Source organism: Rhinolophus hipposideros, assembly GCF_964194185.1.
Source record: "Rhinolophus hipposideros genome assembly, chromosome: 23".
In the NCBI taxonomy this organism is placed as follows: Eukaryota; Metazoa; Chordata; class Mammalia; order Chiroptera; family Rhinolophidae; genus Rhinolophus; species Rhinolophus hipposideros.
In genome coordinates this window covers 2,225,197-2,238,500 of record NC_138069.1, presented here as the reverse complement: position 1 = coordinate 2,238,500, position 13,304 = coordinate 2,225,197, and the positions used below count along the sequence as shown (strand labels likewise).

General features: G+C 59.1%; 1 protein-coding gene across 1 annotated transcript in view; it reads left to right on the top strand.

Annotated features, from left to right (window-relative positions):
* Positions 1-2,136, top strand: part of WNT3A (Wnt family member 3A) — a gene marked incomplete at both ends in the record, with an annotated part of 39,293 nt that extends 37,157 nt beyond the window's left edge. The window contains one exon of the mRNA XM_081036060.1: positions 1,657-2,136. Coding sequence (XP_080892186.1) covers positions 1,657-2,136 — 480 coding nt within the window. The remainder of the gene's footprint in view (positions 1-1,656) is intronic.
* Between the last annotated feature and the right edge of the window lie 11,168 nt (positions 2,137-13,304).

The following is a 13,304-nucleotide window of genomic DNA, read 5'->3' as shown; positions in this document are numbered from 1 at the left end:
GGTGTGTTTGAATGTCTTGAAGAAGTTATTTAGACAATTAAGGGAGAGCCTGAGACTGAATCCATGATACATATATTAAAAAAGCAACAACAAAACGTTTTGTAGGAAAGGAAAAGAAAAAATAACATCACATGGCTCAACTGAGTATGACACGTAACAGTCCCAACACCATCAGCACTAAATATTGATTTCACTGGAAATGTGCTCTAGTTCTTAGGGTAGGAAGAGGGTTGAGAAAGTGTGCATCGGAGTGGTGGGGTGGTGAGAGGTCCATAGACAATGCCAAACCCTGAGAAATCAAGGAGCAGCACCCAAGCATTCTATTAGAGGTTGGTGAGAGGCACACGACACTGCCTTGGGTGGTCAGGAAAGTGCTATGTGAGAGTGGGAACAGAACTCCAGTTTTTCTTAACAAGCCTTAGGAAACATTGGGCTCTTTGAAGTAGATGCATGTATGTATCTTTGATAAAGTAAAACAACAAGAGGCTGAGGAGGCAGCGGTAGGAAGTGGCTGCTCCTCTTTGGCAAAGCTTGGCCACAGAAGAGAAGAGAATAGAGATTAGACAGAAATGGATTGGGTGTTGGGGGCAACTCACAGATGCTGAAGGAAAGGGCCAATACAAACGAGAAGAGGTGAAGAAACAGCAGGGAAAAGGGGACAGGGTAGAGGCAGGGTTTGGATGCTGAGCCCACCTGTAGCCTTAGCCCAGCACCGTCCACTAGGAGTGTAATGGGAGCCACGTATATATTATAAATTTTCTAGTAGCCACATTTAAAGACAGCTGACACTCATTTTAATACTAAAATTTATTTAAACCACTGTATTCAACATGTTGTCATTTCAATAATGCAATCAATAAGAAAATCATGCATGAGATACTGTATGTCCTCTTCTTATATGAAATCTGGGGCCTTAACTGTGACCCAGCGTGTGATTTGCACTCTTGGCACTTCTCAGTTTGGATCCGCCACATGGCAGGGCCTTACTGATAGTGGTGCCCACCATAGCATACAAGGAAGGCTTAGGTCTGATTAACGCACCCCACCCCACCCCTTCCCCAAGAAAGAGAAGAGGAGAAGGGAAGAGAACCTATGGTTCCCTGATGCCCACAGGGAGAAGCACATACATCCTTGACCAGGCCCTGCCCACTGTCTGCCCTGAGGCCCCCAAGGCCCCCACAGCTTTGTCCCCTGAACTGCCTCCCTCCTCTTCTTCCCACTCCCGTGCAGTCCAAGCACCCAAATTCCTGGGCCCTGAAGGTGCCCAACCCAAGCCACCCCCATTACCCACACTCAGGTAGCCCTCAGCCTTGACACCAATCCAAATACACCTCCTCTGGGCCTCAGTCTTGGGTTCTCCAGGTGAGAATGACCGCCTTCCTCCAGCACGTCTGCACTTACACCATCACAGATTATAGCCGGGCCTTCCTTCACTCTGTCATAGATACAGAAGACTTAGACCCAGCCGAGAAGAGAGCAGGGTGGCTCCCGGACCCTGCCCCCAGGGATCTCGGGTCGACCAGGGGAGGCACACGGAAGGGGATGGCCCTGCGGCCCCATGGAGAGGGCTTTGTGGAGCAGGCGGGCGGGCTGGGTTCGCCAGGCGAGCCTGGGCGCGGGGCCTGCACAGACGCGCCTGTGCCCGCGCCCCCGCAGGCCATCGCCAGCCACATGCACCTCAAGTGCAAGTGCCACGGGCTGTCGGGCAGCTGCGAGGTGAAGACCTGCTGGTGGTCGCAGCCGGACTTCCGGGCCGTCGGCGACCTCCTCAAGGACAAGTACGACAGCGCCTCGGAGATGGTCGTGGAGAAGCACCGCGAGTCGCGCGGCTGGGTGGAGACGCTGCGGCCACGCTACACCTACTTCAAGGTGCCCACGGAGCGAGACCTGGTTTACTACGAAGCCTCGCCCAACTTCTGCGAGCCCAACCCCGAGACCGGCTCCTTCGGCACGCGAGACCGCACCTGCAACGTGAGCTCGCCGGGCATCGATGGCTGCGACCTGCTGTGCTGCGGCCGCGGCCACAACGCGCGCGCGGAGCGGCGCCGGGAGAAGTGTCACTGCGTCTTCCACTGGTGCTGCTACGTGAGCTGCCAGGAGTGCGCGCGCGTCTACGACGTGCACACCTGCAAGTAGCGGCGCGCCGGGCGCTGGGGCTGCGCTCCTCCCTGGGTGGGGCGGGCTCCGGGGGACCGGCGGCTCCAGGAGGGGAGGGGAGCCTCTCTGGGGGCGGGGCTCCCAAGCTGGGGATTCAGTCACCTCCTCCAACCGAGCTCACCTGTAAGGTTCCGCCCACCCCCGTTCTGTGTAGAGTAGTTCTTCTGACACAACAGCCGCCAAGACCCCGTGGGGTGGCATCCTGTCCCCCAACCCCTTCCTCTGACGCCTGGGGACCGCCCTCCAAGTCTGGCGTTCTGGAAAGGTTTGGGTGCCAGGAGGCCTGTGGCACCCGGTCCCCCCAGCCTGGCATCTGCCAGCGCTCCGGACCAGGAACCCTACAGAGAAAGCCTACTGTCCTGCACAGCCCCAGGAACCAGCTGCGCCTGGGGGAGGCAGGGGCCTGGTGGTGGGAGGGGAGAAGGCTGGACCCTGAGACCTGGCACCGCCCTGGCTGCCAAGGACTGGCATCAGACACCAGGCACTCTTCTCAATGAGTGATCCTGCTGGTGGCCAGGACCACTCTCAGCCTGGTCAACTGTGCCCTCTACTTTGTGGCTGACAGAACGTCCCACTGTTGGGCCCTCCCGCCTATCTTCCTTAGGTCTCTCACCTACACCCATCCCATCCACAGGAGAGGGGCACAGCCTCCTTTCCTCCAGGCCCAGCCCTGCCCTGCCTCCCTCTTGGCCTCCGTACGTCCCCCACCTTCTTCTTCCACAGCCCAGACCCCAAGTCTGCCCAGGACCACTGGCCTGCACCACCCCAGCTCCATCATCCTTCCTTGGAGGCTCATTTGGGGTGGAGTTGTGAGAGGTTTTGGTGGGAGGAGCCATGCTTATGCTGAAGATATTAGACCGGCAGCCCCCAGAGGGGTGGTCTTCCCTCCCAGCCCTCATGGTTAGGACAGATAACCTGGGTCCTCCTGCTACATACAGCCAGGCCTGCCACAGTGGCCAAGGTCATGGAGCGTCTCACTGGCACTCAGTCCTCACCTTCTGACTCATCCACCTGGCCCAGGAAAGACCGGCCGCTGGACCCCTCCGCCAGGGCCCACACCGGTTTAGCCTCTGCCACTGGGAAATGTCTCCAGCCCCAGTCCCCAAGGGCCCACCTTCCAGGCAGGGGAAGGAGACAAGTGAGGCAGGGATGAGCTGCACACCCAACAGGAATCAATCTTCCTCTGCCTTGAATTTTACATTTTGGGTTTTAATTTTATTTCCAATGCTGCTATATCCACCATACACTGGAGCTAGACAAACAGATGTGTTGTTGTTTTTTTCTTTTTCTTTCTATGAAAGAAATTATTTTAGTTATAGCTTGTGAGTTTCAAACACTGGGGAAGTAAAAGACCAAAAAAAAAAAAAAAAAAAAAAAAGCAGAAACAACCAAACGCTATGGATTGTGCTGGATTTCTTGGTGGGTTGGCAAGGAATGGGGGTTGGATCGGTGGTGGCTTCTGGTGTGGGCGACACCCATGGGCCTTGGGAGGAGGCTGTTGGTTTGTCACTTGGAGATTCCTGGGGCCTCCAGAGACCAGAATTCCAGAAGAAATAAGAGGGATGGCCACACCAAAGAAAGAAGGACACAGCCAGTGGTGCCGAGATCCGGAACTGGGGACTAGACCCAGGCAGAGGCTCCCGTGGGGATGCAGAGAAGGGGGAGGAGGCCTGCCTGCTGCAGAGCCTGTGCAATGTAGTGAGCAGGGCACCATCGCAGCCCCAGTGGGCAGAGCCCCCACCAAAGTCAGTGGTACAGCAGGATGTCCACTGAGCCGGCCGCCAGGCACGTCCACAAACATCCGTGGCATGCTTCACTCACAGACCTTCCTCTGCTGGCGACAGGGCCGTGCCCTCTGGATTTGGGGATGTGTCCCTTGTGTGGGGGCCCCTGTATGAGCTCCCACAGAGCGCTCTGGGAGCCCAGTCTGTCCAGGAGGCAAGACACACTCCCCCAACCAGAGGCTCACTGGCTGAGGTCTGGAAGTTGCCCATATTCACCCTCACTGGGCCCATGCAGAGCAGTTCTGGGTGGGGCTTCTGGAAACAGAGAGTGCAAAAGCTGGGGTCCAGAACCTTTCCGAAGGCCACACCTCTGCTTCTCCAAGCTGGATGCATGGTTCCTGCACCGCTCTCTGCCCTTGCACGGCCCCCACCATCACCTCTGAGCCCTGCCCTGATATCCAGCCTCAAAAGAAAGGAGAGGGGGTTGGACAGGCTGGGACGGATGGAGGGTGAGGGGCATGATGGGGAAGTAAAGAGCAGAAGGCCCAGCCCCCACCCTCTTAAAGCTCAGACCCAGCACAGTCATGCTGCGTGGGCCATTTTCTGGAAGGGCTGTGCAGTCAGGAGCGGAGTGGGCAGGTCCTGGGTGGGGGTATGCATATACCGGGTGGGGGGTTCCTGGACAGGGATTTGCAGATGCAGGACAGTCAGGCATATCCACTCCTGACCAAGCCCTGTGCTGGGAGAAAGCTGGGGGAGGATGTAGGGAGATGTCTGGTGAGTGGAGTGTGCACCCATCGGCGTGAAGGAGGTAAAGAAGCCTGGTGGGGGGTGGTCATGGCTTGTCCATCAAGACAGGATCTGAGGACCTCCCCCATTCCCACCCCTCCATTCCTTACCAGCCACATGGTCCTGGCTGGAGGTTCCAAGCCACTGAAGACAGAACTGGACGGGACTCAGTGGGGTGAAGGGACACCGTACAGACCCAGGGTTCCAGATTCCCAGCATGCCTCCCCTCACACCCCAAATCCTGCGTCAGCAGCCCAGCCCTTGTGGACTGGCACCCTTACATCCTGCCCCAAGCCCATGTCCTGCCCCAAGCCCACGACCTCAGTGGCTCAGGGCTGCTGTTCCCCACCAGGCCCAGTGCTCCAGGGCCTTAGCTGACCATCAGAGATTCCCAACTTGGGCCCCAAGTGGCCAGCAGGGGCCAGATGGGCTGTGGGCAGATGCTCTATAAGGAAGGAAGTGATTAAGTGCCTCAGGCAGTGGCCGAGGCTGGAGCACAGGTGGCAATTTCACCCACTGGGGTGAGTCACCAGCTGGGAGAACCTTGGCTCCCGCAGCCTAGAGGGCCATCCTGGGCAACAGAGCCCATCAGACACTCGGCAAAGAGGTCAGGCTCTGGAGGGGGAGGTGACAGGTGCTCCATTGAGCTGCCTGTGGGCGTGTCCATGGTGAAGACAGCACAGACACGCAGCACCTGAGTCGGGCCGGGCAGGAGCCACCCTAATTGGCACCTGCTGGGGACCAGGGGCCAGGGGCTCTACACATGAAAGGGCCAGAGAGCCTGGCTGGGCAGGGGCGGGGTTGGCCTGTGAGGGGAGACAAGATGGAGCCACCCTGGGGTCCATGCAGAGGTGGGTTCTGCCTGTCTGGGCCCCCACACCTCTGAGTCACATAATGCAAACCCGCAGCATCCAGGCTTTCTCTGGCAGGGACCCAGAGGGGACAGCACTTGCCTGAGGCCACAGCATGTCAGGGACCCACTCTGGCCTCTGGGTGCTGGGTCCTGAGACCCCACTGCAGGCAATGGAACAGGGCCACTGTGGAGATGGTCTCAGCTCTCCAGAGGTGAGGCACCAGGCCGGAGATGACCTAAGTGGGGGGCATGCCCCCATCCCTGCCACCGTGGCTCCAGGGGTAAGAGAGGCGGAACTCTACCAGAAGAGGTCAAGGATGGGGTGCTCAGGCCCATGGGGCCACAGTACAGGTCTCAAGGGGGCTAGGAAGAGCCTGGGTGAATGAAGAGGTGAAACCCTCAACACTGCTGGCTGGAAGCAAGCCCCGCCCCTCTCCCGGCCTCAGTTTCCCTCCAGTGCAAGAGGAAGGGGAATGAGGGGAATCTCCCCAGGACCTCTCTGCTCCTGCCTTTTGTTGATGTGGGATGTTCCATCCGGAGCCCCCTCTGGAGCCCGCTGGCTTCCCCCCCCACACGCACCTGCCAAGATCTACATGTCCTTGTGAGCCCTGGCCCAGCCCCCAGCCCACCACGCCCCTTATCCCCCACTCAGAGGGAGGGCAGAGCCAGGCACCCTGGCCGCCTCAGAAGCCACTTCTCCCGGGGAGTTTACAGCCCCTCCTGTCCGCCCTGGGAGGGAGGAAATGGGCCTTGTGGGCCTGTTCGCAGGTAGTTGAGACAGGAGAGGAATAACCATATTAAAGGCCTCCCCCACCAGGGTCCCCTTCGCCCTGCCCCTGCAAATCTCACACTCCCATAGCAGCAGCTTTGAAGTCCCACAGGGGTGTGGCTGGCCCCTCTTCTGGCCCCCACTTTCTGGGTCCAGGAGCCTCAGTTTCCTCCCTTCAGGGACACTCTGAGCCCCCTCCACCTCCTCCAGGGGCTGGGAACCCAGGGCTGCAGACAGAGGACTAAGGACCCTACCCCCAGTCCCTGCCCCAAATGGTGAACGCCTCCATCCCCCAAAGCAGAGCCTGGCTGGGTAAGCATCAAGACCTTACTGTCCTGGACTTTGCCCCTGCCCCCGGGTCTGGTCTAGGGGACAAAGACCATCCTAGTGTCCAGCCTAATGGCCTAGGGTGACAGCACTCCCTCAGCCCCCTACAGCAGTCTCCCCAGCAAAGCTCCCCCCCCAACCCTTGGCTCTCCTGTCTGCCATCCATTTCCCGGTTGGAACCCCGTCTCCCTTCGTGAAACGCTCTGGTTGAGACACCCAAGGACAGGGCATTCTGAGGTCTCGGCCTGGCGGTCAGCATCTTCCTCTCCAGCAGCCCCTTGGCCTCCTGGCCAGAGCAAGAACTAGACACCTGACCCACCCACACTGCCCTCCAGCACTGCATAGCTGGGCGCTGCCTGGAGTCCAGCCTGTCTGGATGGTGTATGACCTTCCAGGATGACATCAAAGGCTGAGGGGAACAGGATTGCATCCCTCCTGTCCCACTGGGTGGGGGGGGCTGCCAGCTCTGCTGTTCATAGGCACCAACAGGTAAACTGAAGCCTGCTGGATGAGGCCACTCTCCTGGGTGTGAGTTCACGAAGGTGAGGCCACCCGTTTCCTCCCTCCTTGTCCCACCATAAAGTGAGGGAACAGGGAGCAGCTAATAGATGACAGTCCCATCTGCCCCACCCCTCACCCCACCAGATGACCTTGATTGATCCTGGAAAGTTGGGCAATGGCTCCTTTGCCACCTACTGGGTCGCCTGGGAGGGCTTCCAGGAGGCGGTGAACATGGGGCATAGTTTCTATGGCTCCAACATCTTCGATCTGGGCCACTTCGGTCTCCTATACTTCTGAGAGTCTGTCCCTGTGGATGCCAGGACCAGGCAGGGTGCCCAGGGCACCAGGGAAGCCCTGGGGAGGGCCCCAGCCTGGGAGCCGCCACCACCCAACCTGGCAGCTGGGAAAGAGCTAGTCAGAAGGTGCTAATTGATATTTAGCTCCAGGCTGGCTCCTTGTTCCTCTCTCTCTCTCCCTCTTTTTCTCCCTCTCCCTCTCTCTTTTTTATTTGAGTCCTTGGAGTGCACAGTAAACAGTCATTTGGCTCTTGGGCCCTGCAAATTGGTGTTTATGGTGTGAGGACCAGGACTCGTCCACCCAAATACGGCTGGATGGGAGGAAGGCGTTGGGCTGGCAGGGACAGTATACACCTTCCCGCCCATGGAGGCCTGGCTCTGGGGTGGGGGTGCTTTCCCCACTCTGAGGCGAGGGGCCAGCTGGCTCGCTGGGCTGGCATTGGCCAGAATCCTGCTGGCAGGAAACTTGTGTGGTTGGAAGTGGCATTGCAGTTAATCCAGAGGGCTTCTAGGAAGAGGTGAGGCTTCCGTGGTAGAGAAGCCCCTACAAAGGGAGCTGGAAAGGCTCACCAGCGCCCTCTGCCCCCCGCCCAAGGGTGCTCTGCATCCAATCACAACCCGTCACCTCCCTCGACTGGCTCCAAGTCCCGATGGCAGATGGCAGAACCCTCTGCACACACCCCTCCCCACCCCAGGGGCCATCTGCAAAACTGAAGATAGGAATGCAGGGAGGCCGGGGGCCTTAATGCAAGAGGGTGAATGGTGGAATTCCAGGCCCAGGCAGACAGCAGTCGGGAGAAAGGGACTTCCCCACCTGTCTGCCCCTCGCCTGAGCCTGACAACAGGCCCGTGGAGAGCCAGGCAGGCCCGTGCAGAATGTCTGGCGGCCCTTCAGCTCCCTCCGCTGCCTACAGCCCACAGGGTTCACCCTCTCCATCTCCACCCCAGTCTGCCAGCCCGCAGCACACAGACAGGCAAGGCCAGGAGTCCAGGGCAAGGCTGTTTGGAAGGAGCCCATGGACCACACGTGCTCCTTCCTGAGGGCGTTTTCAATGTCCAGGTCTGGGCCAGAACTGAGAACTGAGAACACGGTCGCACAGCCCCAGCCAGGCCCTCCTCTACTCAGAAACCTAGCATGGCTCCTCAGTGTGCACAGGATAGAGTTGGAGTGCTTCAGTCTGCCTCCTCACAAGCCCAGAGGTCCCACTCTGGGCTGAAGGGGGCCTCTATGCATTCATGGAGAAAGAACTCTGGCCAGGGTGTAACTTGCCCAAGGGCACTTCGCGACCTCACCTCACACCTTCCAGTCCCACTTGCCGTTCACTTGTAACTTCCCTTCACTCCTATCCTATAACTTCTATCCTCCAGCCACAGCCTTGTCTCCACCACACTGCTATAATCCTCAGGGGTCCTGCATCACCATCCCCTGGGTGTCCTGGAAGGGCAATGACAGCCACACCACAGGGGCCCTTGCAGGACACCAGAACTGCACAGGGGGAGCTACTTGTGTGTGCATGAGGGAGGGGCTCTGATGCCAAGCCCCTTACCTGGCGCATGTGCAGGGCTGCAGGCCAAGCCTCTGAAGGGGCTCTGTGCAGCTCTCTCGCCACCTCCAGACCTGCCCCCAGCAGATCCACCCTCCCTAGCCCGGCCTGTGGGCAGGCCAGGCTGAGTGAGCCAAATCAGCGATCCCAGAGCCCTTCAGAGGAATGCCCCCTCTTCTGGAGGGAGTTTTGGGAGTGGTTGGGGCAACTGCAAGGGGCGAAGCCTGCAAGGTGACCTCAGCATGGGCTGGCCTTACAGCGATGCCAGGTGCCCACCCAGGAACCAAGCCCTGGCTCCTACATCGGCATCCCAGGAAATGGACATGAGGAAAGGCATTTGGGTCTCAGGATGACAGCACAGCACCTGGTCACATTGCACATGGAAACAGGCCAGCAGAGGGGCAGGCCTTGCCCCAGTCTCTGAGTCAACAGCAAATTGAAGACAAGGTCTCTGTGGTGCGTCCCTCCTGCCCTGGGAGCCCACCAGGAAAGGCTCTTTCCAGCACATGTGGGCAGGTGTCGCCTGGGACGGGACAGGGGCAAACTGTGGTCAGAGATCAGCCTGGGGATGAAGGTTAGGTCTGGGGCAGGCGGGGAGCAGGCTGCTCCTTGCCTGACTCCAGAGTGCTGGTCTGTAAGGACATCCCCCGTGGTGTGGGGATGAGTGGCCCCACCCAGCAGCAGCTCCTTGGCTGCTGACCATACCTGACCCTCTCAGTTCCAAGTCCACAACACATGGAGTGTGGGGCACCTGTTAGTCATTGGGGAGCTGCCCAAGCACGGCCCAGAAAACTACAACTCTGCCTGTGCCTATGTGATAGCTGCCCCTGGGGGTAGGGGTGGACGGTGGACAGTTCTAGCCCCTCAGATGGGGAGGACAGCACCCCAGCCTTTAGCCAACATGGAGAAGCCAGTGGGGCTGAGGCCCAGCACCTGCCTGCTCGGGCCAGGACAGTAGTGTGGCCTCTGCCTGCAGACAGCTCAGCCCACCCAGGGATGGCCTCAACCTCCCTTCTGAGCAACAGGGGCATAACCCAGCTCCCGGACAGCTGTGAAGATATAAAGGCACGGTGGGGACCCTTCAGGTGGGAACACTACAGATGGGGACCCTTCAGGTAGGAATGCAGCAGGTGGGAACCATACAGGTGGGGATGCTGCAGGTGATGACATTAACAAGTGGGGACCATACAGATGGGAACGCAAGTAGGGACACTGCAGGTGGCGGTGGTGCAGGTGAGGACATTGAAAATGGGGACAATGCAGGTGGAAATGCTTCAGGTGAGGATGTTGTAGGCGAGGTTGTGCAGGTGAGAGAGGACACGGCAGGTGAGGATGATATGGGTAAGGAAGGACACTGCTGGTGGGGACACAACAGGTGGGGACAATATAAGGAAACATACTACAGTTGGGGGTCGCACAAAGCGCAGGGGGGAGGACTCACTCACAGATGGCTTAGACCCTCTCCCTGCCCATCCCTGTCACAAGGCCTGTCCTGCTGTATGCAGAAAGAGGGGAGTTGTGTTCCTGACCCTAGGCCCAGCCCCTCCCCTGGGCTGACTCTCAACAGTGAGCTGAGCCAGTCCAGGCCCACATCCCAGCCAGGCCGACATATGAAGTGGGACAGGCCACCGTCCTCTCTGATATGCTCTTAGCCAGAGAGGGGCATGTCGACTTCCTGTGTCCCCTTTGATAAGGGCCTGGGTTGAGAGGCAGGACACATCTGGGCCCTAGTACAGAACCAGAGGCCTCTCTGGGCTCCCCCACAGCTTATACTCAGCACTCTGGGTGGGCAGCAGCCTGTCCAACACCCCCCCCACAAGCCCCCAGCACACGGAGGTCTCCAGCTCCAGTCTGTCCTACTGCCAGGTGTGTTCTTTTTAGATTTTTCTTGCCCGGTTAAGGGGGGATAATTTCTCTCCAGGACAGAAGCAACCCAAGTGCTGGCTGCCCCGGCCTCCTCAGCAACATGGTTGCCTGCTCAGGCTCAGTCCAGTTCCCTCTGCCTTTGTCTCCTGGACGGCAGAACGAGGCCTCTTTTCCACACTCAGCCCCTCTGGCTGGTCTATGTCTCCCTCTCTGCAGCCAGGCACAAACATGAGGCCTTTGAAGGTTCTGCTCACAGATGCTCCTGGCTTCTCACCTAGTGAGCTGCACTCCATCACCCCGGCGGCCAGCCTAACGCACCTAGGTTGCCAGGCACCCCATACAGGCAGTCCTAACAGGAGTGGTGGAGACAGCAGCCTGCGAGGGTAAGAGAGGGAGGCTTGAGGCCCCCCTAAGAAAGGGGCTCCCTAGGTTTGGGTGCCCAGCTGGGTCGGCAGGTGGGGGATGGGAGCTGGAATTGGGACATTGCCCATACTGCCCTGCCCTCACTGGGACAGTGAGTTCCACATATGTCCCTTTGGAGAGACCAGAGCGGGAGGCACACGGCGGGAAGAGTGTGGGGACAGAACCAGGAGTACAGTTTCCGGGCTCTCGGCCTCACGTGGAAAGGTGCTCACTCGGGTAGTAAATGGCCATCTACTGTGATTGGATGGCCATCAGCTGTGGCTAGTTGGCCGTCAGCTGTAACCAGTGAGCCATTGGCCACTAATATAACTGCTGTGGCTACGTTAGAAAATGGGGGCTGGCAAGAAGATGGTGGCTGAGCTAGCAAGAGTGGATTGCAGTTAGCACGGCGGATTGCAGTTAGCAAGTGGGGATAGTTGGCAGAGAGAAGTGGACGGCAGGTTGCGGATCGTGTGGCTCCTGCTTCCTGTGTCTCCAACCCAGCCGCCAGCGAGACTACAGTGATATGACTCCCCTATCTACGGCTCCGTGGGTGTTCCTTTTTGGCCTCACCATGTCCTGCGTTCTTATGTGGGGAGCGGGACCAGAGACCCCGCAGGCCACCCCGCATGACAGAGAGGAACCCTGCCCAGGTGGGGTGACAGTTGAGGGGTGTCCCTCTGGGGCTTGGCACAGGGTGCGCGCGGGCAGACGCTGGTGGCATATGCTGGGACACCACGATGCCTTCACTGGGCTTTTTAATTAACCTCGGCGTTCTACAGGGCCCCAATTAAGTGGAGAATGTGATGGCAGAGTGGGGTCAGGCGGGAGGCGGGGTTCCCAGCCAGGTCGGTGGTGGCCTGGGCAGGAGCGCCCCCACCTGACCACCTCCGCCCACTCTTGCTCCAACAGGCTATGGTGCCTCAAATGGCGACGGCTGGGACACAGCCCTGACCGAGCCTGCTGGCTGCCCGGTGAGAGCCGACCTGCTCTCCCTCTGGCCATCTGCCCTGGAATAGTGAGCGTACATGCTGTGTCCACGTCAAAGGCAGTTAGGCGGTGGAGGGCACACAAACACCATGAAACAAAGGACTGCTTCGCGTGTCCTGTGCAATGGAAGAGGGCCCCCAAGGGGCAGAGGAGGGAACTGTTTTAGATGGGGGTGAAGAGGGAGGGGAGCCCAGGCCTGCTGACGAGGCAGGGAAGGCGGGAGCCCACCTGCAGGGGCAGCCAGGCAAAGGCTATGACTGGCGCGTGGTAGATGGAGGAGGTTGAGGAGATGGGGGCCAGCGTGCCTGCCCCTGTGAACTAGAATGAGGTGTGCCAGATAGCAGAGAGCTGTGGGCACAGCAGGGAGCGGCCCCTCAGCTTCACTGGGGAGAAGGGGACTACGTGGGCATCCTGACAGGGCCACGTGCTGGGCACCAGGAACACCAGGGCACCTGACCCCTCCCTTTGTGACCTGGACCTCACTGTGTGTTATCCAGGCACCCTGGCCTGGCCCAATGGGCCGGCAACCAACACGCTGGTGTGTTCTTGAGAGAGTCTGTGTCCTAACTCCTGCTTCTGTGTCCATACCTGGCACGGGCCCGCTCGGGGAGGGGTGACAAGCAGGCAGGTAAATCCTGCCCGACAGCTGCCATCTTCCTTCGGGGCAGTTTTGCGGTAACTGCCACTGCAGGGCCGACCTTCTCCACGCCTGGCTTCCTTCAGACATGGAGTTTTTGGGGTGACGAGTGAGGGAAGTGGGGTGAGGGGTGTCTTCCAGTACCAGCACCAGCTGCTGCCAGGCCTTCCTCTGTTCCTGGCAGGGCTTCAGGGCAGGGTGTCCAGGAGTGGACTGGCTGTGAAGGGTGGTGCTCAGAGCAGGGGACATACGTCTAGGGGCCTACTTGCAAGAAGTCAGTCATGCTGAGGCCTTTGTGTGCAGACACCGCCAGACAGGCACAGAGGAGAGAAGGGTGTCCAGTGGAGCCCTGGTCCTTTCAGACCAGACACCAGCCAACTGAATGAAGCCTGCATGAGGTCCCAGAGTGGCTGGAACAAATGCAAATGTGGTGGCTTAAAACAAGAGTG